The sequence below is a fragment of the Pseudorasbora parva genome, chromosome 2 (genome assembly GCF_024679245.1).
Source record: "Pseudorasbora parva isolate DD20220531a chromosome 2, ASM2467924v1, whole genome shotgun sequence".
NCBI classification, from domain to species: domain Eukaryota; kingdom Metazoa; phylum Chordata; class Actinopteri; order Cypriniformes; family Gobionidae; genus Pseudorasbora; species Pseudorasbora parva.
In genome coordinates this window covers 50393854-50409085 of record NC_090173.1, presented here as the reverse complement: position 1 = coordinate 50409085, position 15232 = coordinate 50393854, and the positions used below count along the sequence as shown (strand labels likewise).

The window sequence follows — 15232 nt, the reverse complement described above, 5'->3', positions numbered from 1 at the left end:
GCCTTTATGTGATATCTTAAAACGCCATCTAGGTAGGCAGCTCGCTAAGTTTTGGAACAGCGCCTACTTCATTACTCTTCTATCATTCCCACGTTAGCGTCGCCCAATTTTGCTCTCGATAGCAGGAGTGCCATACGAGCGCAGACCTGGTCTCGCCTATTCGTTATGTAAACCACCCACTTCTAGCACCAGGCTCTTCACATCTCTACCTCTCTTCGTTGTACCGTATCTGTCTATTTCTATTTTCCTTGCCCTCACGCGTTATGAGGATCTTGCGGCTCTTTTTAATGAGGTATGCTGGCAGGGCGTTATAAAGTAGTCACCAAGGGAATAGGGAAGGAGCGGGAAAGAGTCATAGGGTAGGTAAAGATAAATAAAAAAAATCCCTTGAAATGGAGAAATGTCTTTCATCCTTTAGAGAAGAGAACTGTACTCCTCAGTGTTTTTGTGTACTCTCCGTGTATCATCTTCTTCCAGGATATTTCTTGCCTTGCTGTTGCCAAAGCTTGCTGACTGGCATTAAGACGCAAGAAGCCCCCCCCCCTTAAAAAAAACTCTTGATGATTTTTTTCTTCTTTAATGAATGAAAATGTATTTCTCCTTCACTCACCATGCGTCTCTTTCTCTCTTTCCATCTAATGGAGCCCCCGGGGTGAGGCACTGCCGCCTACTCTCCATCTTACTGTCCGTCAGGTGAGACCCACTTTCAGAGCTGCCCAGAGAGTGTGGCAGGAAGGTGACCTGTGACGTCAAGCCACTGAAGCCTGGGGAACAGGACTTCTTGTAGCTCAATCGAAAATTCAGAACTCATTGTGCTCCCAGACTTCATTTATTGTAGAGAGCATTGGTATTTTTGAAGGTTCAACGAAATATTGACTGAAACACTTGACAGGCTAGTCTTGGATGCCTATTAATACCTGACCTAAATCATCTCTGTACAACGTCCGTCCGAATATGTCTTCCATTCCAGGCGTCCGAGAGAGTTTTGACCTGGTATTTCTCCGTCTGTTGACATGCTCCTGCCTGGCATCAACCCTTGCAGCATTAACCGCAGCTACCCTGCCTAAAACTGTCAAAGATGTGCAATCCTGAGTTGCACCAACGGGTTTTGAGGACTTTTTATATTGGGGCGAAGTTAGATGCTACTTTTTTTGTAACCACTTGGTTGGTGCTAGTGCATTCCTAACACTTAAAGGGTAAGTTCACCCAAAAATGAAACTGATGTCATTAATGACTCACCCTAATGTTGTTCCACACCCCTAAGACCTCCGTTCATCATCAGAACACAATTTAAGTTTATATTTAATCCGAGAGCGTATCTATCTAAGTGTATGCCCACTATACTGTCCATGTCCAGAAAGGGAATAAAAACATCTTTAAAGTAGTCCATATGGGACATCAGTTAGTTCATTAGAATCTCTTGAAGCATCGAAAATATATTTTGGTCCAAAACTTTCAAAAACTATGACTTTATTCAGCATTGTCCTCTCTTCCAGGTTTGTTTTCGATCCTCAAATAAAGATTTGAACGGTTATGAATCAGCGTATTGATTCATGATTCGGATCATCAATATCACGTGATTTTAGCAGTTTGACACGCGAGCCGAATCATGAATCAATCCGCTGATACATAACCGTTTGAATCGAATGAAAACATACACTTGCATACATTCTCGGACTAAATATAAAATATCTTAAACAGTCTTTCGAAGAACATTAGGGTGAGTCATTAATGACATTAATTTCATTTTTGGGTGAACTAATCCTTTTAATATGTCATTTAACTTACTGAGTTTGTAAACAGGAAGTTGTGTTTAAAGATATGTTTTTGCCTTTGCCCCTTCATTTAATTAGGAGAGTAGGACCAGTAAGTGAAGTGGGAAAGGGTTGGGATCAAGATGGGAGACAGGACCACGAGCTGAGAATTGAACTTGGTTCACCTGGGACAAAACCTTGGAGTTGGCAGTACGCACAGTATGGCAGAATATGTCCTGCCTTCTAAATGAAAGAGCCAATCAGCAGTTGGTGAAGTCATTGCATCACTGCAGTTGCTGTTGCTGGAAAGTAGCGATCAACATATTTCTCGCTAAAAAAAGAAAGTGTGACGATTCTCTGTCAACCAATCAACGTTCTGGAGTCTAACTCCACCCTTTAGGTATTGGACTACTCTATTAGGTACCCCAATGGAGGGGTCCAAAAAAGTGGTGCGGTTTGGTATTTTGGTGCCATTCACAACTTCTGACAATCGAAACAGAAAATTTGCGCACCGAACTTTACAGTATCTTAACGCTCAGTGGAAATGAGCCATAAGATGATCCCGTTCCTATTAAAACCTAAAACTTCTGCTTAGGACTGCATATGCACATTGCTGGACCAACCTGAAATACACATAATTCTAATGCTGTTCGAGTGTAAGAAATAACTTTTATGAGATTTGTTGCTGTTTTGAAATCTTTTTTTAAATGTGAATGTGCTTTCCTGTAGCTCAACCAGGAGAGCGTGGCGCTAGCAACACCAAGGTCATGGGTTCGATTCCCTGGGAAAGCAAGAACTGACAATGATGTAAAAATGTGTCCCTTGAATGCAATGTAAGTCGCTTTGGATAAAAGCGTCTGCCAAATGCATAAATGTAAATTAATTTGGAAAGCAGTTTTTGAATTTTGGCATTTCCTCATTCAAATAGATAGGAAACTTGCATTCCTGAAATAGCTGCAACTCAAATAGTCAAACTAATTCTCCCTCAAATGGACTTTTCATAGTTGTGAAAGTCATAGTATTCAAAAACGGTAGGCGAAAAATACCCGGATGACCAACTACTCCTGCCAAGATTTTGAAGTTTACATCCAATGGACGCTTTACTATCCCATGGGGAATTACATTACACACATTCAATTACATCCTTTCTTAACAGTCGCAAAGTATACAAAAACCTTCTAGAGAGTGAGATTTCCGAACGGAGCCAGTGATTCTTTTGGGGCTGACATTTCCCACAAACTCTTGCATTGAGTTTGTGGCTATTGTTGTCTTTTTTCAGTTGAAGAAAATGTGAGAAATGCACAGCCAAAGCTGCCACAGCCTTTTTCAAATTAGTAATGGATTTCATGGTCATGGATTTAGCTACATGCTAATGCTACAGGCAAAACTGTACTCTGCAAGTTAAGGGGACGTATGCAAATTGAGTTGTTTTATGACGTGGTAATATGTGCCAGGACAGGGATTGAGATCGAGGGTCAGCCATTGACCAATAGTGATGTTTACTGTGAAATATGGACTGCTTTTTTGTAGGAATGGTCATACTGTTCCTGTGAGGTGTTACAGGGATGGGATGTAGTTATTCGTGGTGAATTTTAGAGGAAGAAAGCAGGGATCGTGGTGTTGTGCTGTCAGCTTCAGGACTTTGTTAACCCTAAGGCCCTGGCAGACTGTGGCTGCTCTAATTGGAGGAAGCCCTGAAGGGGAAGTGGATGGTACTCAGGGTGCTATGACAGATGCCCACTCGAGTGAGCATCACTGAAGGATTACAGCATGACGAGGCGGCAAAGTGTTTATTTTGGTTGCACTAGGACCGGAGCTTCGAGACAATTTGCCCTGACTGCATATGTGCCCTCTCAGAAACGCCAAACATCCCGGCTCTTCCTTAAAATGCACTCCTTGGCAATATAACAAGCCCATCTTGCACACTGGCACTTCAAAGCAAAATATGTTCATTAACTCCTAGCATATGCTTCCTTTCCATCTCTTTTACGTTCCCGCATCCTCTTAAATAGCCTCAAAGCCCTGAACAAAATGTCAAAGCTCTTTGCTCACCCCCGAATGAGTGTCTGCTTCCCTCCCACAAGAATAATCGCACTCTGTTTAACACAACATGGAGTGATGGGTGGTGTGAATGAGGGATGATGCTGTGGACAGTATTTGCATAAGGGAAAATGGAAGAATCCTTTGTATGTTTGTGTGTGTACGGATGCACAGCCCTGCTAAAAAGAAGGGCCAAATTTTGCTATATTTTTCGCTGGAGTTCCTTGGTCAACCAGTTAAACCAGAAGGTGCTAATCAGCCTAAATCAGCACGGATATGGAAGTCTAAGCCAGTCTTTTCGGTAGGGGGGGATTTAACGGAGCTAGTTAATACTTACACTTATTGGTTGCTGACAGAATAAGGAGCTTTCGCACTGGTAGTTTCGCATAGTTACTTTCCAAATTTAGAACTATTGGCGGAAGTACCTGGATTTTCATGTGTTTGCACCTCAGGAAGAAACTGGGACTCCTTTGAAGTAGGAGCTAAATTAGTGTCTAGCTAATTTAGGGTCTAACCCAGCACAATAGGAACTACTAATTATGCAAGTGTATGCTGTTTGGCCGAACGCATGTGAAGCGCCAGTACCCGCCATTTTTAAAAAAGCCACCTACACGCATATTATAGTCTATATATTTACTCCAGAACTAACTCTATGAACATGGAAAACATAACGTGATAGATGGACCTCTCAATCTTTACGCTAAAGAGAAAATCCAACACAACTTTGAGGGGACCATGCAAAACATGATTATGTATTTCTGCTCCGCTAACGACATTGGACATCAACGACATGGCAAACGCTAATACTTTTTCATACGGTCTGTCTACTCTCTTTGTATAACAGTTCCATTACATAACATATTATTGGTCTGTTAAACTTGGTCTGTTAGTTTGCAAAGTAATGATGACGTTGTGAGAGTGCGAGAGTGTGCTCAGGCTCGTGTGGTCTCAGGGCCGTCAAAATAAAAGTCACAACAACCGCAGCTTACGTCACTTCCTACTGTTCCTACTGCAACCAGTAAAAATGTTCATTAGAGCTTTCCGGTGCGAAAGCCTCTATAATCGATAGGGGTGACCCCGAATAGTCGAAGATTCGAATCATCGATATGCGGAGCCTGAGGTGTTATGAAACGAGGATTACACCATTTTGGCAATATGTGGGTGCTCAATATTTTAAAGGCGCGGCGCTGTGTGCGCGTCCTGTGTGCGACCCCTTTAAGTGCGCTGAGCTAAGCACCGCAGAGCGAAGCTCAGTGCCGCACCGCGCTTTTAAATTTCGAACACATTCAAAGAGTGTACACGTATCGATGGCGGCATTAGGTGCCTGTCTGCGGCGACTCAGGAAGTTGTTTAAAATCCTGCCGCGTCACAGAGCGCCTTTTTTATATTAAATTTATATTATATTTCCCTCAAATCGTGAATGATTTCACCCTGGGCTACAAGATACACCCATCAAGCAGCTCTTCTGTCAGAAGTCGATTCAAAATCGAGCTTGCGTGTAGATAATGTGCGCGTCCGTTGTGAGATCCTGAGACGGCGCTGAGCTTCGCGTCCGGTGTGTGTGCTGTGCGGTCCAATTTAGGCACAATCGGCTTAAGAACGTGCATGTAAACGCACTCGGTGTTCTTTTCCTCTCTAGGCAGGTATTTTTTTAGGTTTATTTATCAAAATGTTCTTTTATATATTTGTGTGATGTTCTGTAGTTCGATCGCCGCTTTAAAATGTTATGAGAGAACGTTTTACGAATGTTTATTCACCACATTATCTTTTATTTAAACCTGAATAAGAAAGCCATTGTCAGTTTGTCTGTCAGTTGGCAGGCAGTTTTGGTCGCTTTATTAAAAGTTGTTGCTGTGTGGAGTGTGTAAAGGAAAATAAAAATAGTTTTACCCTCCTGTTGACTAGTGTTGTGCCCCTCCCAACCCATTCACACACACACAGATGATTCGACTATCGGTCGACCATAGAAGATTCGACAATTCTGATTCGAATGTGTAAATCCTTAGTCGAGGACAGGTTGAGTAGCGTTCATTTATTGGTATTTTTATTATTTTAAATGCTGTCAAAAAGAAAAAATTGTGAGGACAGTTTGGTGCAGTTAATGGGTGCAATAGTGGCCTAATGGTTAGCGAGTCGGACTTGTAACCTGAAAGTTGCGGGTTTGTGTCTTAATACTGGCACTTCTTCACCAAATGGTTATATATATATATATATATATATATATATATATATATATATATATATATATATATATATATATATATATATATATATATATATATATATATATATATATAACCATTTTCTTGTTGATTTATCTGTCTCTCTTAAAAATTGTCATGCTCTTGGATTCAGTCTGTACTATTTAAATATTTGATCTATGTATACAGTGATGAAATATTTGAAAAAAATATTTGAGGCTTTAAGACTTATCAGTTCCATTTTCCTGTGCCCAGTCGAAGGCTGTGTTCACACTTGCTGGTGCGGGACCCTCCTTTTTCGGTCTGCTTCCATGAGAACTGAACTCTCCTGCAGTTTGAAAGCAACATGGATCCTTAAAAGAAGCAAATGCTCAAATACCAGATTTTTCTCGTCATAGAAATTATGTTGGCCATTACAGTAAGGTGTTGGAAAGGCCACTTCTTTGCAGGAGGTTTTTATTTGTGTGCAACGAAGGAACTCCTGGTGCTGCTTTGACTCCTTCACATGTTTTATACAGAGCCGTAACCATTATAGGCATTGAGGGGGACAAGTCCCCCCCCCCCCCCCCCCCCAATAATTGGTTTTGTATCCCCTGCTATTTGATATTTCATAATGCTGCTCTTCTTAATGCACTTCTCCATTTGTTGTTAGGATGGCAGACCGTTAAAAAACTAACATTTTTAGTCTGGTCTGCCTTAAAGTAACATTCCCATTACTGCTGATAACCCATGCGTTGCAATTCTGCTCATTAACGAATCTTTCCCTCTCTTGCAGAGCATCATGGAACAGTTCAATCCCTGTTTGCGGAATTTCATCGCCATGGGGAAGAACTACGAGAAGGCTCTGTCCAGTGAGTACCCCCACATCACATCTCCAAACATCCCCCATTTCACCCACCTTCAGGCAGCTGTCCAAACCCTCCACGCCTTCCCATCCGCCTTTAACGCCACTTCATTTGAAGATGATGACGATGTTTGTCATCCTGTCATTCAGATGGCCACACAGCCTTATCAACTCTCACACAGCCCGAGACACCTCCTGAGCTGAGATGGGCCGAACACAAACGCTCAGCTGATGAGGGCATTCAGAGAGGAGATAATGTGTCCTGCCTCACTGATGATTTGATATTTAGCCATTAGACAGAGGAACAATCAGACGACTTTGAAGGCTTTGTGCAGTAGGTGACTGATGAAAGCCAGACAATTGCCCATTGACGTCCGCGTTCACACTGGCAAATGTAATCTTGCTCCGGCAGCCTCGGGTGTACAGTGGCCGTAAAACATTTAGGGTGATGCGCAGGAATACATCTTAAAGGAAAATCCAAGATTTAGCGCAAGCTCAATCGACAGGACCGGCTTTGAAAAAACAAAAAAAACAATGGCCTATCCCATCTTCTCTTGAAAAAAAAAGGTAGAAATGGAAGTGAATACAGAATCTGCTTTCACCGAGTGCAACGTGTTCCTGGAGCAACATCTTCATTGATCCTGGAACAACTTGCCAATCAACCAATCAGATTTGAGGGACAAGTTTAACGTTTATGTCAAGTTTAGGTTCACAATTAGTGTTCGGTGCTTCTAACATTAGTGTTATTCACTTAATTTCCCTCAAATGTTTTGGGGATAAGTTATGGGTAGGGTTAGGAAACGAGACGTTTACAGTTAGGGATAGGGTTAGGACTTAAATTTCGGACAGGGTTATTTTTTCAGGATCAAAAAAATTTGTTGCCCCAGTCTAACTCTGCACAATCAGGATGTGTGGAAGGGCGTTTAAAATCAGCTTATCTGTTCAAAGTTTTATCCAATTTTATATCTTTGTTGCCATGACAACACAATGTCAAACTCTAAAACGACCCTAAAAGCTCGGATTATGTACACAAGTTTTTTATTTATTTTTACAAAATTATTACCCTTACGAAAGGAAAATATATTTTCCAATATATTACTTGAAATATATTATAATATATTGTAAATGCATGGAATAATATATTGATTGTATTATACAATATATTATATATTCTTGTAATATTTTGCAAAATATACAAATGATTGCCGCTTTCATATATTGCAGTATATCGGAGAATATAAATATTAAATCCCATATATGTGAATATATTGCCTAATGTATTACATGATATTTTCCAATATACTGCAATATATTTTTGTTTCGTAAGGGTAATGTTTAAAAAAAAATTATCAGCATTTTTTTTGCTTTTAAAATGTCACTCCCATTGTAAGTGGCTTGATTTTTTTTAAGAAAACAAGGGACTAGTCTTTTTTTTTTTTTTATCAAAATGATGCCATACATGCAACAACAAAAAAATCAGTTAAATTATATATGTATATTTGAAGAATAAAGCAAGTTAATTTAAACAAAAAACTTTTTTTTTTTTGCTGACCCAACTTAATAAATTTAAGTTTATGTGTCATCCTAGCCAGACATGTCTTCAGCATAGTAACATGCACAATATATCATATGTGAGAAGAAACTAATATATCAGTACTGATATTAGTATAGTTATAGTGAATCAACGAAACACACACAGACACCTAGGGTTGGGCACCGAACTCGTTACTTTTAAGGGCACCGACCGAATTACATCGGTACTACCGAGTACCGTCTCACATTAATTCAATCGGTACCACATTTCGGTACCCGAGAACGCATCTGGTGATATAGACTAGTGTCTGTCAATTTTAAACAGTAAAAAGACTATTTATGAATCCTGCGTATTTGTGTGAATGAATGGCACTGACCCGCAGTTTATTTACCTCACACACACTCAGAGAGAGAATTGTGGGTTATAATCACATTTCCATTTCACACAAGGACATAAACGCATGTCTGTCATCTTCAGAGCTGCTCTGAGAGAAACTTCATGAGCATTTTAACATTTCGTTTGAGAAAAACCACCGTCATATCATAAACGCACAGAAACACAAAGGTCTTCACGGCAGCCCGTCAAAATAAAAGTTCGGTTTAACATGACAAATGTATATTACTGTTGTACAGCAGAGTTTAGAGATGTCTCAGTGTTATAATAATACTAACACAGATTTAATAATTATAAACTATCAAAACTTTATTTTTTTAAGTAATATATACATTTTTCTTCCATGTTTTAATTTTAACAGTATGAAACTCAGTTGAGCAGCTTTGTTTGACAAAAAAAGTTTCATTAAATTAAAAGATAAAAGTCTTCATTTGATTACCAGAAAATACACAACACAGTATTTGTGGGAAATCTTTTCATAGAAATTTAATTTAAAAAATACTAATAATATGGTTGTTTTTATGAATTCAATTAATTAAGTAGCTTTAGCCTATAATCTACTGGTAAATATTACAGTGAACAAACATCACAGACAATGGCAGACCAAGGCAACGCTGGCATAATGTCAATAACACTTCTATAAATAACTTACAGTTTCTGCACAGTTATTGATGTATCTCTTAAGTACCGAAAAAAGGTACCGTTGGGTACCGGTACTGAATTGCAGGTACCTGCACCTGCTAATGTGTGAATGGTACCCAACCCTACACACACCATAACTATATCCTAAAGTGAGAATTGGCCTTTAAAGAGTCTCAAAGGAAACATGGACTACCCATAAATCCCAGTACCCAACCCAATGGGGGATTTATGTGAAATCTTTGAGACAGACTGCCCTTCAAACTCTTGAGCATTAAAGACAGATCGGCTGGGGTTTGTGAAAGAGTCTTATCCTCAGAAAGGGGGTGACCGCACACAACGGTCCATATGCCTCCAGACTGCTATCCACAGGTAGCACGAAATTCTAGAGCAAATTATGCAGCAGTTGGGTAGAGAAGAGCATGGGTTTTTACCATAAATACACGGTTGAAAGGACTTAAAGGGACGAGGCACAGTTGAAAAAGAGATTTATTCCATAATTGACTATACCCCTTACTGAGGGAAACTGGGCTTTGGTGGGAGGTCCTAGGCCCCTAAGCCCACCAGAATAAATCATAATCCTCTTTTGCTCTCAAGCCATGTCTTTACCACTCTACCCCGTGTTTTAGGAAATGAAATCACTCAGACACAAAGTCAGCAAAGCTCTCTACCCCCATTTATTATTTCTGACTGGTATTGTTCTTGCTGATTTGTTTTAGTGCCTCAGGCACTGAAAGAAGAATGAGTGTGGTAGGGGGAGTGTGTTATGACAAGGTTCTTTCTCAAAAGAGAGAATTTCAAAGCGGGAGACTTGCATATATGGATGGCAATTGTAAGGATTCCAGTTTCACTTAATAACCCATTAGCACGTTTTGAGGAAGTATATGCATACTGTCCATGCATCCATTCAAACGTATGAAGTGTCCGAGGAGGCTAGAGTGTATCCCAGTATCTGTGGCCGTAGGGTTAGGGCAACACTGTGGACTGAAGGCCTGCGGATCTTCATGCTGTTAAATTAGATTTTTGGGGTTATTATTGTTTAGTCAGATACATTATTTTTAATTTGAAATACCATTTTTATGAAGCAATGAACCATAACTGTAATATGAGAGAGCTAGAGCTAGAGCTAGAGCTAGAGCTAGAGCTAGACCTAGAGCTAGAGCTAGACCTAGAGCTAGAGCTAGAGAGAAGAAGAGAAGACTGGGAAAAATTGAATAAACTTTTTTCTTAAAGAAAGATTAATGGAATTCATTCAGAAATGGTTTGTTTGTGAATTAGACTACATAGACTGCTGTGTGTATGTGTTGCTTGCAATTATAGGGGACAAAGAAAAAATACAACTGTGCAATTGTCTATTTATTGTCTTTGTATTATATATTATTTCAGTATTTCTTCAGTTTGGTCTGCACACAACCTTAAAATATAATTGGCTGTGGCTCTGTTGCTTCGATAGAGGCACATGACATTTCTACATTGACATGTTCTACATTGACAGATGAATGTAGACATTCAAGAAACATTAATGGAATTAAACTTAATGAGATATGATACTTTTTTTGTTGGTGTGGGGGGGGGGGGGGTTTTGTCATAAAAGGGCCTTTTCATAAATTGAGTTTTCAATCACCAATCCTACTTAAAAAAAAGAAGAAAAAAAAGGCAATTGTACATTGTAAATTCAAAAACTTGAGGCAACCAACTTTAGGACTTTTGGCATATAGTCTACTTATGTGGGAAAATCAATTTCACAATTAATGTTGGTCTGTAGTGTACTTTCAAATATTTGTGGCCATAAGTGACCAAAAACACAATTTAACTGTACTATTAAAGTGCATTATCAGTAGCCGCATTTCCATTACCCTTCAAACTGTGCAAATTTAAATTCCGAATTGAAAATATGCCCAATGGAAACGCGTCAATTTCATAAAAACTCATATATCGCAAAAAAGTTTTTACGCTCGCATGAGGTGGTTTTTCAGGCAGTTTGAAAAAAAGACGTTTTCACAATACTGCAGTGGAAACCTGACGTATGTAAAAGTAGATCATTCTTGATATGTTTGGACAGAAGACGAGACAGAGTTCCTTATTAAACTCATAAAAGACAATAGAATTACAGGAATGCTGGATTCAAGACAAAAAAGAAATGTCACAAATGATCATGAAGACCTTGAAGCAGATATGATGGAGAGACTCCCTCAGACACCTCATATGATAACACACCTAAGTCTCCTTCCATTAATAAAAATGAGTAATGCGGTGGCTGGAAAATACATAAACCTGCCAACATGTGTGGCATAATTTTTGGAAGGACTTCTCGCTAGAGAAAGAAAAAAAAAAAGTTTGGTGAATGGAAACACCGTAATTTCGCAATAGTTTTTGTTTAGTTTTGCGTGAATCAATGTATATAAAAATTTAAAATCTGTAATAATTTAAAATGGATAGTTCACCTTAAAATAAAAATTGTTATCTTTAACTCATGTCGTGCAGAACTTGTTTCACTTGCTTCCTTCTAAAACTAAAACTAAAAAATATATTTTGAAGAATGTTGGTAAACAAACACTTCAGATTCCTACTTACCTCTATTGGACAAAAAAATACAATGGAAGTCAATGGGAACCGAAACTGTTTGGTTACAAACATTCTTAAATGTTCTGCAGAATAAAGAATTCAATGCAGGTTTGGAATGACAAACGGGCGAGTAAATTATCACAGAATGTTCCTTTTGGGGTGAACTCTCCTATTTAAGTTGACCTAAAAAATTTTATGCAATGTTTTTTCTGCATTCGATAGATAAATTAGCCTGTATATCAGCAAAAAATATGACTTCCTCTACAGGACTATCCAATCTAGAAGACTATCCGAATAAATAAAAAGCACAGTGAAGAAAATGAAACTACAGTGGGTGTGTTCAGGGTGGATGGTCCCATCTGTCAGGCACATTTCTGCATAATTTCCCTGTAAATAAACCCTGAACAGTAGCCACATAGTAACACACACACACACCTAGTGCAACAGTCTATTTTGCCTTACTTAATCAGAGCCACAGCTGGGCAGCTTGATGAATTGTTTGCTCAACCGATTTTTGTGGCCTTTCTGCCCATGCCAGAAGCTGAGGTTGGTTTTCCACAGGCTCTCAATGGATTCAAATGAAGGTCCCAATTGATTTCTGAATGAATTCCATAAAGAATGACTGAGTGGTGTCCCTTTTTTGCCTGTTTGTTTTTTACGCTCCCTCTAAGGGCGACGACGAACCATGCGTGTCATTCACTAAGCCGACACACACACAAATGTCTTCATTAAATATTTGTTCAAACATATAATGATCAAGAACTTTCATTCCAAAAAAAAAAATGAATTCAACTTTCATTCAAAAATGTAAAAACAACTTAAAGCACTCTCATCAACCGTAAGCGTTAGTTCTAGCAGGTCACCTTAGTCAAGCTCGCAATAGCTTATCACGTCTACCAATAGGAATACGATGCCTATCACAGCATACATATATAATAATAATGTTACGTTTTATTTAAAATGCACTTTTATAATACCCAAAGTTCTACAAGTAATACATTTTTTTTTTTAAATATACAAAAATATGTACAAAATAATGCTGTACATTAGGCGGTACATTTTTGTGAGAAGTTCATATGTGCATATATATATATACTAATTGTGTATGCAATTTTTTGTGAATGAGACCTAATAATTTCAGCCTCGGTGCAGTGTTGAATACGCTTATAGGAAGCACTGCTGCATGACACTACCTGAACTGCTTTTAGTTGGTAGTTCTGGCTGCCAGATCTTGAAATGTACTTATAGTTCATGACAGTGGCTTTGTAACTTCTCAGTCCTCTGGTTATAGCCCAAGAGTGACGGTCATAAAGCGAGTCAAAGCTGCTGATTCCATGAAACTTCTATGAGGCAGGAGATGGAGGTGAGCCCTGTATGAGTGGGCCAAACCTTTACCTCTTCACTGCTCTGCACAATAATGAGTCCCACCAATCCTACAGAAAACATCAGAATATGTCCCAAATCTCTCTTTCACTCAGTTCGTACTCCCTCAATGGGAGTCATTGAGTACACGCGCACAGTTCGAGCTTATATCCACTGATCGGGCGGGCCAAGTAATACAAAAATAATATTCCAATGAATCACGGGTGGATGACAAAATAAATCATTGTGCTTGTTTGATAAAGACGTTTGAGCCCTGTGGTTGAGAGAATCATCCCCAAAACAATGATTCTTAAAAACAATCCCTCCCCCATGCGAACTGAACTGAACTGAACTGACAGGGGAGCTGGAGCTCATTAAATATGCAAGTTGTATCCAATCCTAGCTGTGGGCGTTTACTTTCAAGTCTCCAGTGCGGCACGCCCACCAAAACCCAGCGTTCAGGAGAGAGCCAGGAGAGAGTGTAGAAAATAGCCTATTACTTATTAGTTCTGATGTTTTTGGATGTAAAAACCACACAAACGTCATTAGTTGACCTCAGACAACAAGTGGACAAAAGAGATGGATATAAACGAGAATGTGCCTCATCTACTTGTGATCCGAACGACCAATACCAGGTGTAAACGGGGCCTTAGAATGATTTCTGAAAGATCATGTGACTGAAGAAGAATGTAAAATTGCAGCTTTGATTACAGAAATACCTATATTTTTAAATTGTATTACAATATAGTTATTTTAGATTTTAATCATATTTCACTGATATTTGCTCAAAGAAAAAGTGTTTATGAAATCTCCTCATTGAAACATTCAGGTTTTACAAGTGAAGGGCGTAGCTATGTAGCCCCACCAGTTAGACTAACACTAAGCCAGCCTAGGCTAGACCACCATGGAACTCCTTATTAGTCTAAGCTGTAAACACACACACACACACACACACACATACACTTTGTTTCTCTCTTCCGCACACGTGGGGATCCAGGGAGAGTTGTGGAGATAATGATATTCTGTTTATTCTTTTTCACCGAAGTTGACATTTTAAAACCGTAATGAGGCATGGGATTGGGAAACTGTGTGTGTGTGTGTGTGAGGGAGACAGCTGGGCTGGTCTGGAAAAGAAAAAAAGGGCTAAATTTCCATAGTCACAGCAGGGCTATCTTTATTCATTCTAAATGTGCTTCCTGTACAACTGATTGTGTTTCCTGTTGTGCGACAGACTCATCCACTCCTATAGCTTTTTTTGCCGCTCATTACCCAGCTGGACTGACACCAACTTGCACAGCTGATAGCCGTCCCATCCTCGTCACGGGCCCTTTGATCACCGAATACGCTGCTGTAATGAGAGATGAGAGTGTTTGTGACATATTTTTTCCTCTGTTGCAGGTGTGACGTTTGCAGCGAAGGGCTATTTTGATGCTCTGGTGAGAATGGGAGAGCTGGCCAGTGAAAGTCAAGGATCTAAAGACTTGGGTAAGTCTCGGGCGTCTCGTTTTGCCTCAAGGGAACAGGCAAACTGTGTGGCTTGATCCAACATGACACCACAAAACACGCACTAATGGAACCACATGCTCAGCAAAGTGCCGACGTTGCTTTCATTAGGCCCAACTGTCAGAGCTTGTACCTACGAGAAGCGTTTTAAATCCGCCGTAGTTTATGTACTGGCGTGAATTTTTCCTTGTTTCACGTGCTCAGTTTCTCGAGTTAGCGTGGAAAGGGAAGTCAAAGGGCTGGAAGCGTTGGATGGGAATTCATCTGCCGTTCTGCAGGGAAACTCTGCGATGCATCATTTATGATCAGTTTAAAAAGCAGATCCAGTTCGAGGGCTGTAGCGTCTTGAAATAGCATTTCACTTTGTGCTACAGGGAGCCTGTCAGAATTGTTGGTC

General features: G+C 39.6%; 1 protein-coding gene across 6 annotated transcripts in view; it reads left to right on the top strand.

Moving 5' to 3' along the window:
* The window catches only part of baiap2a (BAR/IMD domain containing adaptor protein 2a), a 157862-nt gene that overhangs the window by 23329 nt on the left and 119301 nt on the right, over positions 1 to 15232 (top strand). For all 6 annotated transcript variants that reach the window (XR_010898950.1, XM_067423587.1, XM_067423559.1 and 3 more), the window contains exons 2-3: positions 6771 to 6846; positions 14731 to 14817. Coding sequence is in view for 5 of the 6 variants with exons in the window: in XM_067423587.1 (XP_067279688.1) it covers positions 6771 to 6846; positions 14731 to 14817 (163 nt within the window). In the remaining variant the exon portion in view is untranslated. The remainder of the gene's footprint in view (positions 1 to 6770; positions 6847 to 14730; positions 14818 to 15232) is intronic.